At 35.0% G+C, this 13,088-nt stretch overlaps 1 protein-coding gene across 1 annotated transcript in view; it reads right to left on the reverse strand.

Moving 5' to 3' along the window:
• LOC150101697 (ral GTPase-activating protein subunit beta) overlaps positions 1-13,088 on the reverse strand; it is a 778,187-nt gene that overhangs the window by 456,918 nt on the left and 308,181 nt on the right. The window contains 1 exon segment of the mRNA XM_090400967.1: positions 7,818-7,925. Coding sequence (XP_090257093.1) covers positions 7,818-7,925 — 108 coding nt within the window.

Here is a 13,088-nt window from a genome sequence, read left to right on the forward strand (position 1 = left end):
AGTTATACTCACTTTCAGGAATCAACACATGGCACTCATGTGCTATGGGGCTTGCAACCTTTCATTTGTTGTCAGATATTTAAAGAATTAAAATAAAAATGATAAAAGTTTAAAAAAAAGGCCTTAAGTAGAGTTAAATTAGTTAAGAATGAAATCACTTATATATTTGGATATACAATGCAACACTATCTTGTTTTATATTTTATAATAATTAAAAAAATAATAAAAGATCATCAGTGTAACCTAATATTTGAGATGTAACCTAATCTGAAAAACAGCCTGCAAGAAACAGAGCTATATTTTAAGAACCTGAGAAGTGATATAGTGTGGCTGTTGTAGCCTGTCATATAGAGTTGAATGTTTATTCTTATTTTCTTGAGTGTCTCCATCAAGTCAAAGATTCATTGTGAAAGCCTGCACTAACCATTGTCCACACATGCTTATCATCTCCCCCCCCCCCCCTCTCCTTGAATTCAGGCACTAAAGAAGCACTCACAGCCACCTCTGGCAACCCATTCACCACCCTCCAAGCAAAAAATCTAGCCCTAACACCCTTGCTAACCTCTCTCACACAATTTCCAGGGGGGTGACCCCTTGTTCTCTCATTTCCTGCCTTGTACCGGAAAAAATCTTCAGCATCAATCCTCTTTAATTACACCTCTTTAATAATTTATGTTTCTACCATTTCCCTCTTTTTTTGCCTAATAACTGGTCTTTGAAGCCCAAAGACTTTAATCTATCCTCATAAAGAACATTCCATAGATCTTCTACTATCTTGGTAACTGGTCTCTGGATCCTCTTCACCGCCTTATTTCATGAAATCCGAACAGCAATGTAGTTAATTGAAAAATTAAATTAAAAACAACAGAAAATTAAAAAAATTATAAATATTTTTTATTTGTTAGTTGAGCAGCAATAAAACTTAAGAAGAGCCGCAGTTTGGCCACCACGGGCATATAGTACCTTGTGAAATGCCTTTGCAAGCTAAGGTATATCACTGGTTATCTGTTTGCCTTTATCCAACTGTCACTTTTTTTAAAAAGTGAGCCAATTACTAAAAACAAACTATACAGTATCATATTCCCATCCACCCAAGTCTTGGGATATTTGTTGGACAATATTTGAAACCTATATCTTCAAAGCCTCCTTTATATAGTAGAACCTATATTTGGCCTGCTGTCTTCTCCCTAGGCACCTTCCCAAAACTGAAGCTTAAATTAAACAGCTAGATCAGAGGAATTGCCAATGCCCTAGCATATTTTCTTAATATAAGGACTGATATCCCATCTAATCCCATGATTGTATTTGCATGAAGGTTCTGCAATTATTGTAAATACCTCCAATTCATCTACCCATTGACTGATTTCAGAATAATTCTACTGTTCTGAAATCAGTCAATGTTACATCTGGTACCATAACATCCCACTTCGATGGTAGATGCTTGAAAAATGCTCACTCAGTAACTCAACTTTGTTTGCTTCTGTTATCTCCTCACCATCACTGAAAATAATTTTTCCATAATCATTCTTTCTTTTACTCACCACCCTAATGAACTTTTGGGATTTTCTTTAACCTCATCAGCTAGCTGCCAATCATAATTAGCTATGGCCTTCCTTACTCTGCAGGTTACCCTTCTTGCCTATGCTTTGTATTGCTCATGAACTTGCTGATTACTTTTTTCTTTATATACCTTCCACAACTTTTTCTGCAATTCCTGATTCACCCTGGTTTATCCTACTAACTGAGTATACAGTCTGATACTGCTTTCTTCAAAAACCCCTTGACCACATTCCATGCATTACTAACATCTTTCCTCTCCAAATGCTTATGCCATGGCATTGCGCTAAGCTGACTTCTTAATTTGTCTTAATCACCTGCTTCTAGTTCCTCATATATTCCTTCTTAACAGAAAATTCTGCAATTACTCAGATCAATATGATTGCTTTCCAGTATAAGAAGCAGTGTGGCTACCTTGGTTACTACAGAGTTCTCTAATGCTATCACCAGATCCAGCACTCCTGAACCTTCAGTCTCCTGTATTACATGGCCATTCTACCTTCCAATCTATGTACCCAGTGGTTGAAGGCCTCCGCCATAATAATTGCTCATTCTGTACTCATTTTGTTAATTTTGCCAATACATGCCATATTCTCCCTTGATCACTCTTGGCTTATAGAAACAACCAGCTATACAAGGGGAAAAATTCTGATACTTCAATTGAGGTTCTACCTCAATTCCTTCATGGTGATTATTTCATCCTGGTGGCTTCTATTTGCCAACAGAACTGAAATAAATTAACTTGCTCTTCATCCCTGCCTACATAATGTACTATTTTTTGGCTTCAATTATTCTGCTATCATTAGCAAAACTTTTCTCCCATCCTGCTCCCTCTGTCCCCTCTAAAAATACCATATCTCTTGCATTCTATCCCTATAACATTCTCCATCAGCAAAGTCTCACTAATACCTATAACTTCCAGACTAATTGAATTAATTAATCAATGCCAAAAACTCCTCTTCTTTATTCAAAATGCTTCTAGCGTTAACTGTCCTATTCCCTTCACCCACATCTCCCTCACATCTTCTGCTGATTATCCTGCTAAGTTCAGAACTTTGGGGGGGGGGGCTGCATTCAACATTGTGTGATCATTCTTCACTCACCTCTAGGATGCCTTTGCCTGCACCAGCTTATGTTCCTCCTCCCGGACACTTTAGTTTTCCTGAACTATCATTATCATCACGAACCATAGGCTCAGTGCCTGCTGGTGTCCGATGCCTCCTTCACTATCTTCTTCCACCTTTCTTTGTCCAGTGCAAATGTCGCAGTTTCCGTGCATCCATTCCACACCAGTCCTTTATGTCGTCTATCCATTCTCTGTATGGTCAACCTTTTCTGTTTACACCATCCATAATACTAAACATGTCTTTATCTTCTGATCTTCACTCACTCATTCTGCAGATGTGTCCAAATAATTGTAGCTTCCATTTTATAATCTTCTGCATTAGATTCTCCTTTGGTTGTATCTTCTGATAGAGCTCTTCATTTGTGGTTTTTTGTACCCATCCTATTCTTAAAATCTTCCTGTAACAAGTTCTTTCAAATGCCAAAATTCTTTTTCTTGATTCCTTATTTATTACCCATGTTTCAGATCCATACAGTACACTGCTAAAGATGCATGTTTCTAGTACTCTTAGTTTTGTTTGCAGTCTGATCACTTTACTTTTCCAGATGTTATCCAAGGCCTTCAGATTTGTTCTCCCCCTTTGCAATCCTGATCTTTATATCTTTTTACTTCCCAAATATGTGAACTGTTCTACATTTTCTATATCAATTCCATCCACTTGTATCTTCTGTTTCATGTTCTTCTCACCAAATACCATTGTCTGTTTTATCCAAGTTCATAACAAGTTTAAATCTCTTTCCTTACTTATTTAACAGTTTCAATATTTTTTTTAGTTCTCTTTCTTCTTCTTCCATAATAACAATGTCATCTGCAAACCCTAGGTGGTTAATTCTCATTCCATGTACCGATATTCCTTTTACACTTTCCTTCATTTTATCCATTGCTCTTTCTAAGTGCGCGATGAAATTGCTTGGTGATATTGGGTCCCCCTGTCTAGTACCTCTGTTTGTTCTAAACCATTTCCCCAAATCATCACCTATTCTAACTGCTGCAACTGCATTCTTGTAAACATCTCTTAATATAGCTATTAGTTTTCTATCAATTCCATAAGATTCTAGTACAGCTAATGTCAATTTCGTACTGCTAATGTCATTTTGACTGCTACTGTCAAATGCCTTCTGAAAATAAACAAAGCAGTTATACATGTCTTTATTTTTTCTCCTAGCTTTCTCTGCTATTAATTGCATTGTCAAAATCTGTTGAATTGTGCTATCTTTCCTAAATCCAGCTTGCTCATCTGCAAAGTACACTTCCAATTGTGTCCTCAATCTTTCTGTCAATATTATCATCATCACCAAGGTGACTCATCGAAGAAATTTTTTCATCTTCTTTTAATTGTAATCATATCGATCCTATTCTTGGTTTTCCCATCATTTGATCGCCATGCCTATTTTCTGCACTCCTTTTGCTGGAATCTTGTGTTACAGATCATCATCTTGTGGTCCACAGCAAATTCTAACATTTTTTCACCTCGTTCGTTTCTTTCTCCTAAACCATATTTTCCCTTGACACTTTCCCAACCATCATTATCTATTCCAACTTTGGCATTCCAGTCTCCTTCAATAATTAGTGCATCTTGCTTTGGTATTGTTTCTATTGTCTCTGTCAGATCTTTGTAGAATAAGTCAATATCTTTATCTGTGCTGTCAGATGTGGGTGCATATATCTGGACTATTGATATATTAAATGGCTTTGCTAGAAATCTTGCTACTATGATTCGTTCATTGACTGGTTTGTAACCTAACGGTGCCACTCTAGCTCTTTTGCTAAGAAGGAAACCAACTCTGAACTATCGATGAACATTAATATTACTTTCTCGAGATACAACCCCAAATCCATTCAAATGCAAACCATCTGCCTTACGTAAGTCATTTAATTCAATGAACTCACATCACACCATTCCTTCCACAACCTATGCATCAATTTTTTTTGCACAAATTGACATCACAGCAATTCATTAAAAAAATCATTCTAAAGAACTATTCTTTTTAGTCCATTTAGCACAAAAGCAACTGTATTATTTACACAAAAGCAGAGAATGACAACTGAGAAACATTTTATTCACTTTTTTAGATTACAGGTATCCCTCGATTAACGCGGTTAATTAATCCCTCGATGTTACTGCTTATATCAAAATCATGTTAATCAAATCTAATAATTAATGATAAAAATTACAACTCGTCCCTGATCGATTACTGTATTAATAATTCGTTTTATATGGTACTCTTTTAGAAAATATAAAAAATGAATGCAAAGTAAATGTTTAATAAATACTTGTACCTACATTATTTACTGCAATTTTTTTTTAACAAACAAAGTTATCAAGAGTCATGTGAACAGTTTTAGTTTTTTTCTTATCAGCATAAATTCTATGATAACAAGCAAAATGACTCTCCAGACCTCGGCAAACAAGCAATGAAACATAAAGAAAAAATGCTGCAAATATAATATATGATGGTACAAATTAAGTTAATATTTAATCCAACATTATTTCATAACCGAATATAGAAACTACAAGAGTTTCGTGCCGAATATATAGAAACTAAAAGTTTCAGCGGGTGCAAGCATAAGCAAACTTATGGGCAACTCGTAGTAAAGGTCAGATACAATTTACTGTCAAATATCACAAACCTTTACATAACATGTGTTAAATGAAACTGACAGCAAAAAACAGTGTGGAATATCACTCATAACATATGAATGCACAGCTACTCATGACCTCCAAGCTATACACTAAATTGTGTAAGAATATTTATATTAAACATTTTGCATGTATCTGTCAGATCAGCTGTGAGCTCTGCAAGGTTAAAGACGCGTTAATCCAAACTCTTGCTGCGTATATCAAGGGATTGCCGCAATTAATTTCGCTGCGTTAATCAAATCCTGCATTAAGCAAAACTGCGTTAAGCAAGGGTTTACAAGTTTACAAAAGATACAAGGGATATCTGTATCATAGTTCATACCAAAATAATTCACTGAAAGAATCATTTTAAAGTGCAGTTTATTTAATTCATGTGTAAAGTGCCTTTAAAATTTAAAAGTACTTATATGAACTCCTCAGACCACATAAAATTTGAATGAATGGACACTTATAGCTAAAAATTATGAAGCCCATGCATCAGGTTTTACTTATAATCCCTTTTTTTCCCCATGTATTTTATTTCTAATTATCTCTCCACAGAATGGTGGAGATGAACTAAAACACAGCCACTAAATAATTATTTTGCTACATATAAGTTTTTTAAGAACTTGAGAAAATTAATAATTTAATTAGGTAAATTTAATAATTACTGAAGTTGATAATTAGCTTTAATGATTTTCTTGGCATCTATATATTGTTTGTGAATACAGATTATAGTAAGCTAACATGTGAATTTATTAATTTTAGAACTACAACATACTTGATGATAAGAGAACACTGGGGAGGTAAAAAGCAATGTACTGTTTTTAATAATCCCACTTCATACACACACACTTTTTTTTTCATGCAGCATTTTATCACTGTTTTTTGGTAGTTCAGTACCCATGCAGAAAAAATCAGATTACTTACAGCTGAAATTTAAATTAATGCAAACAATATTACATTAATTTGATAGTTAATTTGAAAATTAATTAAGCTACCTGTTAGTATATAATGTTATACTAACAGGAAAAGTATGGGCATTTCTGTGTTTGTTTCAACATACTCCAATTGCCTCAGAACTGGTTTTAGATGGAAATGGTAAAATTTTTTTTCAAGATAATGAAACTCCCCTCCCCCCCAAACTTGAAAAAGTGGCTGAAAGCAGGGGAAGAGGAGAATGAGCCACTCCTAGCAAAAAAACTCAACTTTTGGTTGGCTGTACTACTAGATATAATATATATAATGGAAAAATAATAAGCATCAGTCAATCAGTCATTTATCCTATAAGTAATGACTGATAAACATTAGCCTGTGTGGCTAATGAACGTGGCTAATCAGTTTCTAGCATAGCAGATAAATTTGTTTGCTTAGATAAGACTAGTTCAGTTTGAACGAAGAAATGATTTGTACATGAAATAGTTCAAATAATTCAAGAGTAAAAAAATTATTCTTTGATCTAATTAACCATGAACTATCTGTCTCTCATCAGGAGTTTCAGGTATTTTGTAGAAGTGTTTGTATTAAAGTGGATGGAATGAAATCTAAAAATGAACGATTATCCTCTTCAGGATATACCAATTGCTATAAGTTAATTTTCAAGTTTTACTAAGTAATTTTTTTAGTGTCACTCTCAACTTTCTTTTTCAACTTATTTGTGTGGGATTCTCCCCTTTCTCCCACCATCCCTAAGGACTGATTGAGCCTTCCAAATGAGGGATTATATTTTATGACTGTAGATCTATGTGTGTGTGTGTGTCCACAGGCCAGTTTGCCTGTTCTGAGGGATTAAAACCCCTCTACCTCTGTATGAGACCAGCTAACTCACCTTTAGTCGAAAGAGACCAGATAAAGGTTCCCCACGTCATGGATGGGAATTGAACCCAGGTCTTTCCACCATAGGGCTTCATCTATACTGACTGAGCTACGGAGCTTCTTTTCTCAGCATTGATTACTGCTGACTTTGAAAATTTCAAACAGCTTGCTGTATCTGCTAACTTTCTGCAGCATAATGCCCAAATACTTTTCAGAGTATAAGTTATTCTTTAGAGTAATTGGTTGTAATTAACATTTATTTGTTTCCAGTTCTGTTTCTGAAATATAACTTATCTAATACATTTGAATTTTGTAAAATTAAACATATTATATATGTAAATTTGCTAATGCTATATGCATACACCCATAAACACACAATGCCAGCAAAGCTATTTCCCAGCCAAGACAGTGTATGCTGACTAAGAAATAAGCATTTCTGAAGGATTTAGATAAAGTTACTACTAAAATAGTTATTATATAAGATTTAACAACAAAAAAAGGTATTCCTTTAATCACTAAAAAATATCATTTCACGATCAACATAGAAGAAACAAAAGCAAATTGTTAGTAATGTTAGTAATAAATACATCATCATTTTTAATATCAATATGACAGTTGTATTTAGGCAAGATTTGTTAAGACCTTCACCAGCATCTCAGGAAAAAGGATTAGCCAAGCTGAAAACAAAACTGTTTTTACCATAATCTAATGCAGGAAAATCTGCTCTAAGAAGAGTGTCTAGATCTGGACCCAGACTACTGCATTCACACGAGGAATGGTGTTCATTATTGTCACCAGCTTCAGGATCTATTACAAAGGATGAAAAATTATGAAGTAAAAATCCTGTATACTTTGATTTAAATACGGGGGGTAAAAAAAGAACTTTTAAAGTTGCTCCTTTTTTTTTTATGATATATGTGATCCTTTCAAAGATTGTTTTTGAGAACAATAAAATATTCACTGAAATTACATGTTCATACACATACACACAATTAAGCTAACTACAAGACATGAGACTTACTTCATTTATGTCCCATTAAAAAAAAAAAAAATCTAGAAATCAAGTAAAGGAAATTTGAAACCAATTTCTATTTAGCTTAACTTCTGAACTAAAATTGCTATCTTAACCCTGAAGAGTGTGAGATCATGGTATATGACTTCAAATAAAAAAAAAAAAAAGACTTCACATAAAGTTTTTTCTGATGAGTCCTGAGAATGTCTTGCTAAGAATAAAGATTTTTACACATGCAATGCATGTGTAAAAATCTTTATTATTCATCCCACTCATCCCAGGTGCTATGTTGCAATCTTCTTGCTCACATCACCTCCACAACTCCTCCTCTCCACATCAGTTGAGAACCCTCTCTTCAGTCTTCTTGGTGTGACCAATTCCAGATGAAGACACAAGAAGCAAATAGTAGCAATGGTTTTGAGATAGTATGGTGTGAAATAGGGGTAGACAGGATGAAATATTTAGTTCAGCTTGCTATAGACCAGGTAATATGGCATGAGAAGGACATGTACAGGCAAATTAGCTTTGTAAATAAGAAAAAATCTTTATGATACTATAGATTAAAGGGATCAGTTGGTTAGTGGCCAGCAATATAAACCCTTCTGTAAGAAATTGAGACATGTGGAACTATAAGGCTGCTTGCTGATCATGACAAACTATTTCATCCAATGCCTCATTCCATGAGACAGTTATAAGCTGTTTCATGGAATGAGGCAGTGGATGAAAAAGAGATTCTTGGCTCTACTCAAGAACTATCGGGCAGAGACAATGGCTAAATGTATTCCAATAGTTAGGAGATTAAATAAGGTAGTGTGAAATGGATGAATGAAGAAGTGGGCAAGCAATATGGAAGAAGTAGAAGGCATTATAGAGGCAGTATAATATGAGTAGTAATAAATCACTTGGTAAAGGTAGCAAAACTGCAGCATGAGCAGCAGTTAGCTAATGAGACCAAAAATACCTCAGGAAGTTCTTTTGATACATAGCAGTAAAAGAATGATTATGGGAATATGATATCGGTTAGTGAAAACTGTAGATTGAGAACTGCTGCAGAGGATATAGTTGAAGGATATGATTAAATGAGTAATCATAAAGGTATTTCACTCTTGTGAATGCACTATTATGCAGAACTTGAATATAGTGAAAAGGAAGAGGCACTGATGGTAAATAAGCCAGAATTATATGAGAAATTCAATAAATGTGATGTTAATAAAGCTGTAGGGCTTGACATATTACTGTCTATTTTGAGTGAATGTTCAAGGGAGTTAACAACAGCTTTGACATATCTTTTAAGCATGAGTCTTACATTGGGCCAGGTTTCAAAGAAGTTGAAAGAGGCAAAATTGTTCTGCTTCATAAAGGAAGTAATAAGACTAAGCCTTTGAATTATAGCAAATCTGTGTATCTGGATTTGTGATTAAAGTATTAAAAAGGTTAGTGAAGACTTAGATTCCAAAATGGAAAGCATGGATTTTGTTTGCTAAAGGAAGATTGTGTTTTAGCCAATCTATTTATAATAAAAAGATGACAAATGCATTAGCAAAGGAGATACATACAGAGTGGTACACTTATATATTGCAAAGGCCTTTGACAGACTCCACATGACAAGCTTGTAATTCTGGAATTGATGAGTAGTGTGCTAGATTGGAGACTGGATGTCTGGTAGGTATTAGCAGGTTGTGTATGGGAGAACAATCCAGAAGAGGAAATATATATCAGCAGAGGAAAGTTATTAGTTAACAACAGTGCTGTGCCCCCCATGGGTCTGTTGCTATTCAACTCGTATGCTAATGATATTGGGAAACATTTGATTAGTGATATGCAGCTGATGCAAAGTTGGGAAGAACTGCAAGAGCACAGATGTTGTAGCCATGCAAGAGTACTTGAACAGACTGCGTTAATGGGTACCGAATGGATTAATAGGAACTGAATTATAGGCCTTTTTGAAATCCACAAAAGGCAAATCTGTATCTTGCCCTTTATCACTTTAATTTCTTTTTTCTATGATCTATCTTAAGGTGAAAATATTATCAATACAGCACTTTCCAACAAAGCCACACTGTTCTTCTGACACACAGAAGGTAATACTCTTCCCTGCCCTTGTAGTCATAATTTTACTTAACCTAACCTACTTATAGAGGCCATCATACTAATGCCTCTGTAATTTGAATGATCATTCCTAATTATCCTTTTTAAAGAGAGGAGTTATATATGATAATGACAGTCATTAGGAGTTACATAATCTTTTAGAAATTGATTTGATGTCCCTGCCAGCTGAAGTGGATCAAATACATTACCAACCTTATGAATTTTCAGGAATAAAAACATGGGAAGCTTTCTGTCTTTCATCTTGTATTCCACCTATTAATTACTTAGTGTTAGAACCATTAATGGATTAACTGTAATGGAGTTGTGACCTCTGAGACCAAATTACTCCAAGTAAATTATTTTATTTTGAAAGAATTGTCTTTCAATATTTTAACATTTTTGCTTTACATTTTATTTATCTTGTATGTTCATGAGAGATGTAAAAATTAATTTCACACATGTGAAAATAAAATAGATATCTATTTTGAAATATGACATGAAATCAATCTTAGCAAACATTTAATTATTACTGGAAAGTTTTCATTCTTCAGGTCTGGGAAATGGAACAATGCTCTTCAAATCCTGAGATTAAAAATAATTTTATTAAATATTTGTTTAAAAAAATAATGTTATCAAATCACATTTATTTCACTAAATGTGATTTGAATGATCTTTCCTTTTATTTCCTTGAAAAATTCTAAATATGGCTATATGGCTGTCATCATGCTTGCAATTTTAAAAGCAGTGTTTAACGAAGAAACTAATGCTGAATTATAAGAAGTTTTTTCAATTAGCTGCAATTTAAATTAAACTGGCAAAGAAATTACATTCTTGTTTTACTCTTTATCCAACTGTAAGCAAATAAAGTTTGTGTGTGAAGTACATTCACTACTAGAGGACTTGTATATAGAGAATAAATGACTTCATATTAATTGCCTTTGTATTCCATAATGCAAAGCAAACACCCATTCAGACATGTACAATTCTATGCATTATGGAAATTCCACTACCCAGACCACTTTCAATCTTTATTGAGGTCTCATCAATGGGAGCCAGACCCAGAAGAGATACAAGGTTGAATTAATGCAGAGGTCAGATATTTCCAATATACAAATATTAAAAAGGTATCAAAATTCTCTGTTTTTTACATTATAAAAACATGCCACCTGAAACCACTACATAACAAACATCTGTGTACTGTTCCTTGGCCATAAATAGGGAGATCTTGTCTTTCATGAATGCTAGACAGGATGATGAATTCAACTGTGTCATTTTAAAATAACACTCCTGTTAACCTTTTTAAAAAAAAAAAAAAAAAAATCTGATCTACACAAGAAAGGTCACAAAGGCACATTAGTGACATGTGTGGGCAAGAGGAATAGAAGAAAGGAGGAATCTGTTCGCACTTTTTCATAGCCAGCAAAGATTGGTCTATTGGTAGAGCCTCTGCTACTAATGGCTCATGCAAAAAGTTAAGCAATTTTGAGTGCAGTTAGTAGTTGGAAGGAGTTTAATCGTTTGATGCTGTTGCCACTCTCTCCCTCGATGAGTCTTTGGACTCCCTGGAGGTGTCGCATAATAATAATTTTGCTTGAACAGCTGAGGGTTGTAATCTTTGGGGAAGGCAGAGTGGAGGACTGTTCCAATGGACAGAAGAAGAAGATGGGATGAAGGAGGAGGCGGTGAAGTTGTTTTCTTGAGTTTCAAAATGGACTGTAAAGCTGTGTTGGTTAGCAGTGGCTCCTATTTTAATGATTTTGGAGGAATAACAGCAGCCAATTCAGCAAAGCACTGTCCATGAAAGTATTTGTAGAAGCAGCACAAGGCAGAAACTGAATGTCTATGAGAGAGAGGATTGAAGTGGGTATGCGAGCGAAGGATCATTAATTAGCCGGACAGCTCTCTTCTTGATATAAATGAGCAATCTTTGAGAGGATTGTGGTGCTCCATCCCAAATATGGGAGCAATATTCCATGGATGGGAAGATTTGGGTTTTGCATAGCATTAGCAGCTATGAAGGTGTGAAGTAGTGTCTTATACAAAAAAATACACCAAGTTTTTGAGAGCTGCAGAAGCTATAATTGAAATGTGGTTGTGCCAGGAAGGATCAGAGGTGCAGGTCTGAATAGAGAAATCAGATTGTGTTTGGATAATTCAATATTACTGAAGGTAAGGCGGTGAGATACAAGCTCTTTCTTGTGAGAGATCAGACAGAACTGAGTTTTGGTGGCATTGAAGTTTACAAGGTTGTCCTTGCCCCACTGGGATATAGCTAGGAGATCTGAGTTCAAGTCACTGGTCATAGTAGATCTTGATCAATACAAGGTTTGTCAAATGAGAAGTAGGAATGGAGTGTACTGTCATCGGCAAAGCTATGGATAGGATTGGAAGTCTGAGAGAGCAGGTCATTTATGTACAGGAGGAAGAGGGTGGGTGAAAGAAAAGAATACTGGAGTACTCCTGAGTTGGTGAGGAAATCTGAGGAGAGTAAACCATCCACCATTACATGTAGTTAGTGATCTGTGAAAAATTTGGGTGATCCAGTTGCAGAGTGAGGAAGGCAGACCATAGGATGGCAGTTTGGTAAGTAGGCCTCAGTGCCAAACCCGATCAAATGCCTTTGAAATATCAAGGGAAACCACATGAGTTTCTCCAAATTTCTCCATGGCTTGAGTCCAGAGGGTGGGTGGTGAAAGCAGGATCAGCTGTAGATTGCAAGTAGTTGAATTCATACTGCTGGTCAATGATTAGTTGGTTTGACTCTAGGTGGTTCAAGAGTTAGTTGTTGATGATTCTTGGGCAACTTTGTTCCCCTTTCTTTGAGATGAGCTGATGTGGACCCACTTATATAACCTGTTTCATAATATTAA

The sequence above is a fragment of the Typopeltis vanoorti genome, chromosome 11 (assembly GCF_054136105.1).
Source record: "Typopeltis vanoorti isolate ZY-2024b chromosome 11, IOZ_Tvanoo_1.0, whole genome shotgun sequence".
NCBI classification, from domain to species: domain Eukaryota; kingdom Metazoa; phylum Arthropoda; class Arachnida; order Uropygi; family Thelyphonidae; genus Typopeltis; species Typopeltis vanoorti.